This window comes from Pogona vitticeps, chromosome 2 (genome assembly GCF_051106095.1).
Source record: "Pogona vitticeps strain Pit_001003342236 chromosome 2, PviZW2.1, whole genome shotgun sequence".
Classification (NCBI taxonomy): Eukaryota; Metazoa; Chordata; class Lepidosauria; order Squamata; family Agamidae; genus Pogona; species Pogona vitticeps.
The window spans coordinates 131657783-131672680 of NC_135784.1; the positions used below are offsets into that span (position 1 = coordinate 131657783).

Below are 14898 nucleotides of genomic sequence, written 5' to 3' on the forward strand. Positions count from 1 at the left end.
CTAAGAAGCAGAGCTGACTTAAGCAGCATGAGATGTGCAATAGTCTTTCCCAGCAGTGCAAGTTGCAAGTCAGGTCACTTTCTGGATGTTGTGGGTTTTTCAGGCTCTTTGGCCGTGTTCTGAATGTTGTTCTTGCTGAGGTTTCGCCAGTCTCTGTGGCTGGCATCTTCAGAGGACTGCAGTAGGAACTCTGTCCATACTCTGTTGCTGTTTGTTGGATGGTAATTGGTCATAGCAGATAAATGATTCTGTTTGCATGTTGAGTTTGAAAAAGGGGTAGTTCTGTAACTGCACCTCTGGAGGGGATAATAATGTATTGTCCTCCCTGAATTGCAAAGCAGCTTGTTTAATTGGTCTTGGCCCTTCTGTGTGAATAGAACTACCAGCATCCTGTTGCCGCCAGATGCCCCAGGTTCCCTTCTGTGAGACAGAAGGGAACCTGGGGCATCCCTGCACATGGCTGATGTTTTCAGTGCAGCTGTGCTTGGCTTAGATTTGGCAAATGCCTCCTTTACACAAAGACTGGGAAACTATGCCTTTTTTTTTTCTGGTGAGTGTTTCTGATTAATGCTGGAAAGCAGCTGTGTGGCTGTACATATTCCTTTTGTTGGTTTAGTATCTTGTTAATGACAGGGCTGTGTTTGTTTGAACTATTGAGGGAAATGCAACCAGATGACAAACAGCAGACTCCTCACTCAAGCCCTTTTCCTTCTCACTTTTTTTGTAGGCAAACCAGCACCCACTTTGCACTGACAACCTCTCCGCCTTGATTAGCGTTGGCCCCTGCAAAGGATGGCACCAAGGGCAGGGTGTAAGCAAAGAGGCTCTGTGGGAACCCGGTCTGAGTTCCCATTCTGGACTGAAACTGTAGCTGACCTTCTCTCTAAAGGAGCCAAGCGAAGCATGCTGTTTTAAAAGCCTGAAAGATACAACAAGTAATTTGGACATTGTGTGGGATGAAAAATTGAACTTTCTTGGGGTTCTACAGCTGTTAGATTGTAATTGTTAGGGGAAAGAGGCAAATGAGGCTTTGGCTGCAACATATTTGGTAGCTGTGTAGAAAAGGAACTTTTGGTGGGCATGTTATCTGTGAAAATCTCCTCTCTTCTACAACTACAACTGCTCATTCAAATGGACATTTGTCCCACTGTATTGTGGTGGCAGATTTATTCACTTTCTCTCTCTTTTTGCAACCATGTGGCATAATATGCAGCCTTGTCGTACTCCTTTCCCAATTTTGAACCAATCAGTTGTTCCATATCCAGTTCTAACTGTTGCTTCCTGTCCCACATATAGGTTTCTCAGGAAACAGATAAAGTGGTCAGGCACACCCATTTCTTTAAGGACTTGCCATAGTTTGCTGTCGTCCACACAGTCAAAGGCTTTTGCATAGTCAATGAAGCAGAAGTAGATATTTTTCTGGAACTCTCTGGCTTTCTCCATAATCCAGCACATGTTAGCAATTTGGTCTCTTGTTCCTCTGCCCCTTTGAAATCCAGTTTGTAATTCTGGGAGTTCTCGGTCCACATACTGCTGAAGCCTACCTTGTAGGATTTTGAGCATAACCTTGCTAGCATGTGAAATGAGTGCAATTATATGGTAGTTGGAGTAGTTTTTGGCACTGCCCTTCTTTTGGATTGGGATGTAGATTGATCTTTTCCAGTCCTCTAGCCCACTGCTGAGTTTTCCAAACTTGCTGGTATATTGAATGTAGCACAAGAGCATCATCTTTTAAGATTTTAAATAGTTCAACTGGAATGCCATCACCTTCACTGGCCTTGTTGTTAGCCAAGCTTTCTAAGACCCACTTGACTTCACTCTCCAGGACGTCTGGCTCAAGGTCAGCAACCACATTATGTGGCTTGTCCACGATATCCAAATATTTCTGGTATAATTCCTCTGTGTATTCTTGCCACCTCTTCTTGATGTCTTCTGCTTCTGTTAGGTCCCTCCCATTTTTGTCCTTTATCATGTCCATCATTGCACAAAATGTTCCTTTAATATCTCCGATTTTCCTGAACAGATCTCTGGTTTTTCCTTTTCTGTTATCTTCCTCTATTTCTTTGCATTGTTCATTTAAGAAGGCCCTCTTGTCTCTCCTTGCTATTCTTTGGACGTGTGCATTCAATTTTCTGTAACTTTCCCTATCTCCCTTGCATTTTGTTTCCCTTGTCTTCTCTGCTATTTCCAAGGCCTTGTTGGACGGCCACTTTGCTTTCTTGCATTTCCTTTTCTTTGGGATGGTTTTTGTTGCTGCCTCCTGTACAATGTTACAAGCCTCTATCCAAAGTTCTTCAGGCACTCTGTCCACCAATCTAGTTCCTTAAATCTGTTCTTCACTTCCACTATGTATTCATAAGGGATTTGGTTTAGATTATACCTGAGTAGCCCAGTGGTTTTTCCTACTCTCTTCAGTTTAAGCTTGAATTTTGCTATAGAGCTTCTCCATTTTTGGCTGCAGAGAATATAATCAATCTGATTTCGATATTGCCCATCTGGTGATTTCCATGTATAGAGTCACCTCCTGTGTTGTTGGAAGAGTGTTTGTGATGACCAGCTTGTTCTCTTGACAAAACTCTACTAACCTTTGCCCTGCTTCATTTTGAACTCCAAAGCCAAACTTACCTGTTGTTCCTTTTATCTCTTGACTCCCTACTTTAGCATTACGATCCCATATAATGACAAGAACATCTTTCTTTGGTGTGAGTTCCAGCAGGTGTTGTAAGTCTTCATAGAATTGGTCAATTTTAGCCTCTTCACCAGGCTTTGGTGCATAAACTTGGATTATTGCAATGTTGAAAGGCCTGCCTTGGATTTGTATTGAAACCATTCTATCATTTTTGAGATTGTATCCCAGTGCAGCTTTTCCCACTCTTTTGTTCACTATGAGGGCTACTCCAAGTCTTCTATGGAATTCTTGCCCACAATAGTAGTTATGATAATCGTCTGAATTGAATTCGCCCATTCCCGTCCATTTTAGTTCACTGACACCCATGATGTCCTGATTGACCACATCCAGCTTACCAGGGTTCATAGATCTTGCATTCCAGGTTCCTATGCAGTATTTTTCTTTGCAGCATCGAATTTTCCTTTCACATCCAGGCACGTCCACAGCTGAGCGTCCTTTCGGCTTTGGCCCAACCACTTCATTAGCTCTGGAACTACTTGTACTCGTCCTCTGTTCTTCCTTTGTAGCATGTTGGACATCTTCCGACCTGAGGGCTCATCTTCCAGCATCATATATTTTAGCCTTTTGTTTCTGTCCATGGAGTTTTCTTGGGAAAGATACTGTAGTGGGTTACCAGTTCCTGCTCCAGGTGGATCGCGTTTAGTCAGACCTCGTCACTATGACCTGTCCGTCTTGGCATAGTCCATAGTTTCTCTGAATTACTCAAGCCCCTTCACCATGACAAGGCAGTAATTCATGAAGGGGGAGATAATAAATAGCACACAGTAATGCTGACTTCTGAGAAGAATATTTGCTTTTAAATAATAGCAAATTGATTGGCATGGTGAAATGAAGCTTTCAGTTTGTTCAGGAGGGGAAGAAACAAGACTATGATGATGAGAAAAGGAATTGTTTGCAAACTTCTAAGCAGATTCATCATGTCTAGTTTGTATCTCGTGAATGAGAAATAAATTTCCAGCAGATTTGTTATGGTTCGATTATCACATCTTGTGTAATCCATATTTTGAATACTGCACAAAAGAAACTGATATGCTTATTAAAATGACATATAAGGCTACATAGCATCACCAGACGATAGTTTAGATCTTGGTTTAGGAGCATGCAACCAGCTAGGAGGTTACAGGTCTGCTTACTCCCTTCTTCCCATGCAGTCTCTTGCCTGACCCCCTTGAATCTCTTGCCTGAGCCCCTTGCCCCCATGCTACATAGAGACACCTTTTGGAATGGGGCAGGCTATGTCGTAGGGAGAAGAAGGAATCCTTGAGGTGGTTGTTGTAGGTTTTTCGGGCTGTTTGGCCATGTTCTGGAGGTTTTTCTTCCTAACATTTTGCCAGTCTCTGTGGCTGGCATCTTCAGAGGACAGGAGCTAGAACTCTGTGTTCTGGTGGAGTGTGTGGGATTGTTGGGCATTTGTAGCTGTGGGATCAGGTATTTGGAAGACTGGATGATTATTGTGATCAGGGTGTGTGTGTGTGTGTGTTATTGGTGTATTGTTGTGATAAGGGGGGAGATGATCTGTCACTGTGATTCATGGGTGTCGTTAGCTAGTCTTTTGTGTGCAGTGATCACCAGTCCTTGTGGCTGGGTAGAGTTCCTTGACCTTTTTGCAGGCTGTATTTTTCAGTGCTGGGAGCCAGGCTTTGTTGATTTTTAGACTTTGTTCTTCAAGAATACATTGAATCTTTGAGAATTAGGCAGAGGTTCCTTCCTTGAGTAGAGCCCTACTTTCAGAAATAGACTCCATCCTATCTTAGGGATTCCTTCCTCCCTGTATTGATTGCTTATACCACTATCACCATTCAGCAAGGGCCCCCCCTATTCCCTGCCTAGCATATTTAGGATATTGTTGTGAGCATTGGGGTGAGAAAGTCTGTTTCCATCAGCTCAATTGCTTGCATCTAAATCTGGATTCAACCTAGATTTATCAGAATGACTTCTCCCTGTGTAAACCAACTCCCTCAACCTATCAATGTCTTCAGCAAGTGACAAAATCATCACCTGGCCTGGCCTCTGTCCTGAAATCTATGCTTTCTGAAATCCTCTTTTTTTTCAGTCTCCTGTTTTTATTTTTTAATTGCCATCCCTCGTGAGCCTCGTGGTGCAGTGGTTAAAACGCTGTACTGCAGCTAAAACTGTGCTCACGACCTGGGGTTCAAATCCCAGGTAGCCGGCTCAAGGTTGACTCAGCCTTCCATCCTTCCGAGGTCGGTAAAATGAGTACCCAGCTTGCTGGGGGGGGCAATGTGTAGCCTGTATAATGAAATTGTAAAACCACCCAGAGAGTGCTTGTAGCGCTATGGGGCGGTATATAAGTCCAAAAATAAATAAATAAATAAAATAAATCCCAACGTCTCCATAAAATACACAAAAGTTATGTCTTCTCAGTTGCCAATTAACAGCAACAACAACAACAAATCTTCAGTTTGCAACCAGTGGTTCTTTTCTGTTAGTGCTATCATGGGGAACACGATAGTTCAGTCCTGTGGATTGTACCAATCCTGTCTGTCTCTCAGGACCAGCCCCGTGAGCTAGATTATATCAAAGGTTGAGCCCAAGTCCCATCATAGGATCTCATCCAGCCCATTTTTCCTTTTTCCATCCACAGGGCTTCTCTCGCTACACGCAGAAAAGGACTCAGCCTGTGCTTGATGGAGCACCTCCCTCCTTCCCACAGCCTCAATGTGGCTGCTGTGATTTGATAGCTGCATAATGGGTACAAATTTGCCATGTGATGGGGCTTCAGTACAGTAGTTGAATGTAGACTTAGTGTAAAATTTTTTTGGGGGGGGGAACAAGAAGCTCAACAGGCTTCTTGGATTTGTATTCCTTTTCACTCTGTTCTTAAGTTTAATTCTTGCCTGAAGTGACTAGGGCAAAATGGAGTTGGGGGATGGATCATAATGGGCTGGAGTTATTGAGAGCCAAACTGAAAGGACTTGATTAGCGTATTAAATGCTTGGATTCAAATAAAATTACCCAGGAAAAAGGGGTCAGTTATCAGTGTTGAATTGTGGAAAATAGGACGAGGCTTGCCAAACCATATGTCTTAAAGTCTCAAGGAATACTGTTCAGCCACAAATCGGCTAACTATCCGTAACACTATAATTTTGTATAGAGGGGAGATATAGTCATGCTGCGGAATGTTCTTGGATGATTCTATTTCAGTTTTTCTGCTCTTCCATTTCAGCTCAGAGTAGAGGTGGGAAAGCTACAGCCTTCAGGAATACTTTTGGCTTTTCATCCTCGTTGTTGGGCCATTTCATTAAGGGGGTGGTTGTGCTTGTCCAACAGAACTGATGGCCTTTCAGCCTCTACAAGCAGAGCTTGTTCACACACCTCCCCAGGATGTAGAACATGGTGCAAGGTCCTCCAGATGTGCTTTCAAAATCTAGGACTTCCAAAAATTTTGAATGTCTTTTGCAAATGTGCAGGACAGCTAAGTAGTAGCAGGAGAAAATGGACAGTGAGAACAAGAGAAGAACCTCCCTAGAAGTAGTTAGAAGCTTGGATAATCTATATAAGGTGCTGTGGTCCTTCAGAGAGCCTGATCAGAGGCCGTAGAGGACTTTGTACGTCATAACCAGCACTTTGTAATGGGCCCAGAAATATTTTGTTAATTTACCATTTTAAGAGTCATCATAATCATAATTGGAGGATGTGGAAGAAATTCACATAAACATTTGCAGTGTGTGAGTCACTTTTTCCAAGTTGAACTACCAGCTGGAATTACTATCAACTTTAGCTAATTTGTGGGTTCCCTCTATCTCGACTGTACATAACTTGGAGCGATGAAGCAACAGCATCCAGATGAGATTGCCCTTTTCAAAGTTCAGGGACAGATGCATTTGCCAGGGATTATATAGCATGACAGATAAATTGCATTTGTGAGCTATCCCTGGAATATTCGACAGCTGGCAACAATGATAATCCAAGGGACCTCCTGCCTTACAGGTCTGAGATAAGTTGCAAGAGGCTTGCCAGTAACATTATATAACTTCATTTTTTTCTTCGTCTGTCAAGGGAGATGTACACTTAATGCCTATTGTTTTTTTCATTTAAAATATTTCTCTATAAAATTGTTAAAGATTAGCAGGTAAAATTTATTTGGACAAGCAATTATTTCAGTTTGTGAGCTTCTCAACACACACAGGAGGCCTTCTCGGGTGGTGGGGGGGGGGGAAGGTGTGTGTGTGTGGATTCCCCAAGAATTTTTCTATAAATCTGTAGATACAGTGGCAATTTCATCTTTAGGAAACTGCAGTAACACTGGGTATGGCCTGACAGGGTAACTGTTGCACTTTCATGCAAGCTTACTATACCTCATAGTTGCAAATCATTCCAGCTGAACAATTTTCAGGTCTATTGTTTCTGTTTAGCCGAGGAAGGCTGCATTTCAACAGTGGGTGATACTAGCAACATTTCTCCTCTTGTCCCCCCTACTTATACGTTTTTCTCTTTTGCCAATATCACCACCCTTTTCTCCTCCCTTTATTTCTCCCTTTTGTATCTTGTTCTGACTCTCTTGCGGCCTGTCCTGCCCTGTAGGTGGACAACAACTGCATGTTTTACAAACATGAATTTATTGGGGGGGGGGATGGCTGTATGTTTATTTCATGCTACTGTTGTAAATAACAATTGATTCAATATCCTTTTTTAAAAAATCAATGATCAGTATAGTGCTGAGATGACCACAGATCAGGTCCGTGCAAAACTTGTTTACTTTGTGAATTGGGACAAACATTTAATGTAAAACCACAGTTTTGGAAACAGGAATTTACCAGACTTCCCCCCCGCCCATTCTACATGTATCTCATGTTTCCATTCAGGGTAGATTTGATTTAAATCAAATCAATAATGATTTAAATGATTAGCCAGTGAGATTTGATTAAAATCATGATTTCAAGAATGAGTAAAGACTCATTCTTGCTGGTAGTTATAATCTGTAATATTTGCAACCAGAGTAAGATTTCATATTTAGAATAATAACTTGTCAGATCAGTAAAACAGCTATATCCGAACAGATTTTAATTTAATAGATTAATCACTCATATTTGGAGAACTAATTAAATTACTTTATTTAACTAAAACAATAACATTATATAGCATACATATCATTGTATTTGCTTAAGCATTCATGTGTTCATTGTTTCTACATAGATTTGTAGAACAACAATGGGATTAAGGTCTTTTCCTGAACTTTGTTCATTTTTTACTGTTTTTCCCGTGAAAAAGTACATGTTATCTCAGATTAAATGTAAATATTACATGAATAATTAAAGTTCTATTTTATAGAAAACTATCTTTAGATAGATTTTCCTCCAAAAGCATTTCATTAAAATAAATTTGATTTAAATTTTAAAAATCAGCTTTACATTTTAAAATACAATTTTTAATTTTAAAAAACCCATCAATTTTAATCTACCTGCTTCCATTCTATTCAATTCCATCAGCTCTACATACAGTCTTTAAAACAAAATTAAAGGAGTTTTTTTAAAAAGGACATTGCAGGGCTCGATTTGTTTAGCAAGATCTCAGCATAATGCAAAACCTGTTTAGTTACAAATAAAACAATGAATCACAAAATTTTCCAAAACATGGTTTCCCAATCTTTTTTGTTTTATGTGTATTTCATGCTTCCATTGGATACAGCTATTGATTCAAAGTCCTTTAAAAGGTTTTTAATAACCACTACATGGTTTATCAAGATGTCAGTATAGTAACTTGTTCAATTGCTGCCAAGGACCTGGAGATCAAGAGTCTTTAAAAAAAGCAAAATTATTTTAGTTATTTTAGTTGTACTGAACACCGTTGATTGGGAAGAGGCAATTCCATGCCGTACCTCAGTATATACATTTTGATCTATGCTCTCAAGACATTCTCAGCAATTACAATCCAAGCCAGAAAACACGTGAGAGGAACTATGATAACAGCAACAAAAAAGGAGCACAGATGGCTGAACAAAATGAATTAAATAACCACACAGAAAGATTGGATGTACATGAGATTAGCAATAATGTTTGGTCACTGAAGAAAATATAGAAATGATTGGTGAGGTACTGTATATGGGAGATAGAGCAGGTCAAGGGCCCATCTGGACTTGTCCTGGGATTTGGTACTGGAGTTCTTAACCTTGTGCCCCCTGAATATATTGTTCTACAGGTTCCCAACCTGATGCCCTCCACTTGACCACTAGAGATGGGGGGAGTTATAGTCTAGCACCTGTGAAGGGCACAAGGTTGGGGAAAGCTGGACCATTCGCTTCCTGAAGTCATTGCTTCTTTGAGGTAATCCCAGTCTTCTATTTTTCCACATACTGGAATTACAGTATTAGGATCTATGTTTCAGTGTTTTATTTTGGAGTCCTCACTGGCACCCAGAGCAAGATGTTTGACACCTCTAGATATCTTCATTCGATTAATGGCATAGTAGGTTGGATAGCATGGCAAACGTATCTGGTCTGATGGCCTTTGTGAAAGCTAACTCTTCTGAAATTGTATCACTTGCTATCTTCTGGGTCCTACCTCTGCTTGACACCCATTTTCTCTATGCTCTAGGGATCTCAAGGACCTCCAGTGGGAGACTCCGAAGACTTGGCGACCCAACAAGCCCAAGTAAGTGGCACAAATAAATGGTGTCTCGTCTCTGTGATTATGAGTTGAAAGCCTGCCTTTCAGTTAAGTCCCAACAATCTGTAGTTGGAAGAGTAATTTAGAGCTATAAAGGACAACAGATTTCTTGTGGTAAATTCTCTGGAAGTTAATGTATCTGATCTATGGCTTAATAGATATGAAATCCATTAAGAGCACATATTCCACATTGGCATCAGATGAATTTGTGTTGTGGAGTGTGCTGGATATGTGAATTAGAGCAGAAATTATGTTATTTGCACCTGGATATACATATAGAATAAAGGCTTTTGACTTAAACTCTTAATTGCATCTTGATATGGCTGAACCTGTTTTTTCCGCCCAATAGTGAATTGGGGATTATGTTCTTTGAAAAACAGGCATTTTTTTGGATTCCTTATTAGTCTTATTTTTGCTGTCAGGATGTCTTCAAGTCACATTTGTTCTGGAATGTTTTACCACCACCCCCTGCCAGCAATTAGTTCATTTATTTTCAGCTTTTAAAGTATACCTTTCCAAGTTTCCTGTTAGCATAAAGGAGTCCTGTATGTACTCGTTTAAGGAATGAATCTCTTGGGAGAGATTTCTTTACTGTCTCATTGCCACATGCCACTAAAATTGGAACTGGCACTGCTTGATAGTATCAGAGTCAGGATGGGCAACTTGTGGCTGAAGAGCTACAGAAGCCTGCTGAAATCTTCTGTTGATATTGGGCGGCAATTTCCATTAGCCCTAAGGAGCATAACTAATGCTGTTGGGGTTGATGGTAGCTGTAATCTAGGGGCGGGCTGGGGGTGGGAGGACATTCACCATGTCACTAAAACTGTCAGGTGGCACACTTAACATCCAAAACAAAAATACAATAAAATGCAGTTAACCAAGCTAAAAGAATTATGAGCAGCCACAAAGATAAACACATAAAGTAACAAAGACGAATGTGTCAGAAACAAGGCTGAAAAGATTGAAGAAAATCCGTGGACATAAAAACAGCTCTGAGAGACAATTTTAGGATTCATTTGGTATTCTGCCTTGAGCTCCCTGCAAAGAAAAGCAAGATATACGTTGGCGAAGTAAAAATGTCATGATGTGAAAGCAGTTCCCCTCACAGCACATGCTCCGTGCGCTGACTGATCTTTAGGCCTCACACACCAGTCCCTCATCACAGAAAAGTAAATGGATGGTCAGCAGTCTTTAAGGAGGAGAAAAAAGATGATCTCAGGTACTGATCTCCTGACCCAACAGGATGTACGAGCAAGATACAGAATTGAAAGACAGATCTTCATCCATTAGACACATTGACCAATAGAGGGATTGGTTGATTCAATAAATAATGTTCTATCAGTTGCACACTAGTTTTAAATTTTTCTCTTCCCCATCCCCCCTTTTTCTCTCTCCATTGTGAAGAATGCCAGGTCTTTGGGAGAGAGGCAGCCTGGCACAGCCTGGGCATTGCATCATTGAATAACATGCCTCATGGATACTCACTGACTACATCACTTAGATGAAGTCAACCTGCAGGTGGCTGTTTGAGTTGTGAAAAGCAACATGCCCAGCAGAGTTGGCTTTTTCAGCACAGTGTTGCTGTGTGTGGGGGGGTCGGTGGGTGGGTTGGTTCATCGCAGACTTGACATGAGAAAGAGACTGTGCCATTGTACATATTTCTGACATTAGGTTCTGTGAGCATTTGGTGCCATCCTTGCTTTTAGAACTACTGACAGCTTTTCACTTCTTTTGTGTCCAGATAGAGGGACCTCATTTGAATATTACTCTTTCCAGGTATAGTTCAAAAATAAGCAATTGATTTAAGAAGTCATTGATGCAACTAATAAAAGCTTTTTCTTACAAGTAGAAAAAAAAATCAGCAAGCTGTTTTAGGACTGGAATAAAAATACAAGGGAAAAAGAAAAGGAAGCTGATCTTGTCTATTAGCAGTGAGTGGTATGTAAGAATTTAACAAAGACTAGTTAAGACAGCTGTACTGAGATTTTAGATAAAATACAATTTGGTTAAATATGACCCTTTTTAAAAAAAACAAATGCAGGTGTTTAAGGTAGCCAAAAATCCTTTCATTGATCAGCGGCCATCATTTTCAGACATATTTCTCCACAACCTGCAGAAGAAACGCCATTTAGAGAATGAACTCTCTTTCCTTCGAATGTGCTAGTTTCCATGAAACAAACTACCTGAATAAGGAAAGGTTTATCAAGCCCAGAAGGAGTGTTGGGCTCAACCCTTCCCCCTTCTCCTCATTCCTTGCTTTGGCACTTCTAGCCTGGTTAATCTAACTGGAGTCTCACAGTGCCCAAACTGGGAAACTGACAACTAATCTCAGTCTGCTAAGTAGGATATGAAACCAGGCATAGAAATCAGGATGTGTTTTCTTTGAATTTGAGCCACTGATTCCCTTCTCCACCACCACCTCCACTTTTAACACATTGTTCTGAAGAGGAAATTGCCACATTCTGCGCAAAATTAGCAACTATTCTGCACAGCTTGGTGCTTTCTACCACCCATTTCAAGTGCATCCGGTGCAAAAAAAAAAAAAAAATGCCATCCTGCACAGGTATTTCAATGATCCCTATGCAGTTTGTCTTTTCTTTCAGCAAATAAAAGAGACTATGAAACGTCTGAGAAATCCTGTGAGATTTCTTGGGGTGGGAGGGCAGAGGGGCCTCATGCAGGGGCCATGCATATTCCCCTCTGAGAATGAGAAGCCGCAAGACTCATACCTCTAATAGGGAGCTCCCTTTCCCCCCTATGGCTAAAATCATGTCAGCCTCTGCATACTGTGCACTTTGGCTACCTCTTCTGGTAACTGGCCTGATATGATGTGTGGCAGGAAGAATCTTTCCACTGATAACATCTTAAGTTCTCCTGGCCTTGGAAAGAGCATTCCAGTAGTTAGGCAGAGAGAGAGGCCATCACCTCAGACAACAGATGCTGGGAGGTGAAAACAGATATTTTAAAGGAGAGAGTTGTGTGCCCCATGGCCTCCTCTGCACCCTCTCAGGCTACCCTGCTTTGCTTTGCCTCCACAGCTGACCTGTGAAGTTGAAGGATGTCTTCCCACTGCCATGGTTGAGGCTGGCCTCAAACTGACAGTCCATTCCACTTTTTATACAGGGAGGTCCTGCGTTGGCTTAGGATTCCAGGCTGCCTATCAGCATCTCTCCAGCTGGCCCTGCTGAGCTCAGATATATATATTTCTGGTCTGAACAAAGGCTTGGCGTTTCCCCCTTTGCCCATTCCTTTCTTCATCTGCTGTTTACGCTCTCCAGAAGGGATAAAAAGAGGAAAGGGTGTGTCTTGCTTTCTGCCTTCCCTCGCTGCCAGCCCATGACAGAACCAGTTTTGCTAACAGAGAAGCTTTATGCTGGAGCCAGCAGCAGCACAGACCCTTTTCACCCTGAGTGAGTCAGAGGGCTTTGTGTCCCCCCCCCTCTTTCACTTCTGCATTATCAGCAGTTGGCCAGGGACAGATCATGGCTTGTTTTGAGACTCCTTGGAGGAACAGTGCTTAGCTTGTAGTATAGCTTGTAGTATAAGAAAACCACAGACAGTTACCTGGCAATAAGGGACATTTGTTGATAATACAGACATGTCATTTGGAGGGGTTTGCCCTCTCTCTCCAAATTCCCTCTCAGTCACCTCCAGCTCACTGTTGTTTCCACCTGACTACCCAGGTGCTGTAGGAAACCCTCCAAGGCCTGAATCTCACAGACCATAGAGGTGGTGGAGAAGTAGGAACTGGAGTAGTTGAATATTCCTCCTAAAAAAGAATGCACAGCAAGGGAAGCTAAAGGTGGGAGAGGAGAGGAGAAGACTAGAGGAGAGAAGGAAAAGAGGTGGCATGTGGTGGGGCACAGGAGGGGGAGGAGGAAGAGAAGGAATTCCTGTGTCCCATGAAGGAGAAGCAGGTTGGCAGCCCAAAGTGGGACAAGGAGATGTGGATTCCTTGGTTCAGCAACAGACTCACTGTTTTATTTGTCTTAAAGGTTTGGTGGACTATAAGTAGCACAGGTTTTTTAGGTGACATCCAGAGAAGTGGGGTGTGCTCCACAAAGGTTTATGCTACATGAAGCTATCATCTTTTTAAGGAACCACATGGCTTTTGTTTTCTTGCTGGAACATACCCTGTTTCCCCGAAAATAAGACCTAACCTGAAAATAAGCCCTAGTATGATTTTTCAGGATGCTCAAAATATAAGCCCTACCCCAAAAATAAGCCCTAGTTAAGTGAAACCCCTGCTCTCCACCCTTGGGCGGCATTGTGCGGCCACCAGAAGTTGACATGACTGTAAGATAAAACATCCCCTGAAAATAAGCCCTAATGTGGTTTTTGGAGCAAAATTTAATATAAGACCCTGACTTATTTCAGGGAAACATGATACTTAATATGGCTGTCCCTCTGAAGTGCAGTTTTACTACAAGGGTGCAAAAGGTGATTTTTCTGGCTCTGAGGGCTAAATAGGGTAAAGGAGCTTATAGTCACCTAAAGCAAAAGAAGGGAACTGGTAGCCAAGTCAGTTTAGCTATTGCAATGCATCATTGCTCTCAAACTTCCTGCTTTTTCTCTTTTTTTAACTAAGGGCAGCAGTACCATAAAGGGCAAGGAAGGCCATGAGACAGCAACCGGCTTCTGAGTCTTACAGAGAAACATATCAGAAAGTTCATGGAGAAAGGGAACTCTGGTTTCTAGAGAAAGAATCAACCTCTCCTGAGGTGTCTTGCACCCACAATAAAAGAAAAAAAAGAGTGCATGTCTGGTCTTCTGCCTATACTATTCAGTGCTGTGGCAACGGAGCAGATAAAATGTACACCACACATTTTGAGGCTGATGATAGAAGGAAGTTCAGATGTCCCTTCGCTGATGGGTGCAGTGACATCTGAATAATATATCTGAAGAATGCAAATTTTGAGTGTGAGAAGAGACAAATACCCCTACATCCAAGAACAGGTTTTGTATTGAAAGTTCTCATTTAAAAATCTAAATGGCAAAACTGGAAATGTATCCAGTATCTATGAACGCTGATTCCGGCTCTAGCCTGCCAGAAGAGTTGGAAGGGCTTACACTGACGGCCATCCCTGTGCAGCCTGGTGTGAATCTCCTGGCACTTGTCAGGTCATTTGCTCACCTGGAACAGCCTCACACATTTGGCACTTCTGACATTTGCACAGGCATCACTAGGAAGGGCAGCATATGTTTTCCTGTTCTCTTTTCCAAGCTTCCTCTCCTGGCTTCTTTCCTTCAAGAGCAGCCAAAGGCGTTCATGACATGCTGGCTGACGCTGCCCACCTGCCTTGAATGCCTTCTGAGATGAGATCAGTTGAATTTTCTGGGGCTGCTTCTGTCCCCTTTTGTTTCACTTGCCAGGAGAACCACCCCAGCTGCATCCAGCGCTGTGCCAAAGAGCCTGTTCATTGGCACAGACAGCTGGAGGGACGACAGCCACTGCTGAGGCACGAGGGAGTTTGCAGAGAGCTCTCAAGTGTGTACTCCTTCCTTGCTGCACTGTTTACCTGGACAGGATGATTCCCACTTCAGAGCTGAATGGGGCTTTTGTTCTTGATCTTCCATGTGCAA

General features: G+C 42.0%; 1 protein-coding gene across 2 annotated transcripts in view; it reads left to right on the forward strand.

The window, feature by feature from the left end:
- Nucleotides 1-14898, forward strand: part of SEPTIN9 (septin 9) — a 268264-nt gene that overhangs the window by 53138 nt on the left and 200228 nt on the right. For both annotated transcript variants that reach the window (XM_020785971.3, XM_020785972.3), the window contains exon 2: nucleotides 9244-9300. In XM_020785971.3, the coding sequence (XP_020641630.3) occupies nucleotides 9244-9300 (57 nt within the window). The remainder of the gene's footprint in view (nucleotides 1-9243; nucleotides 9301-14898) is intronic.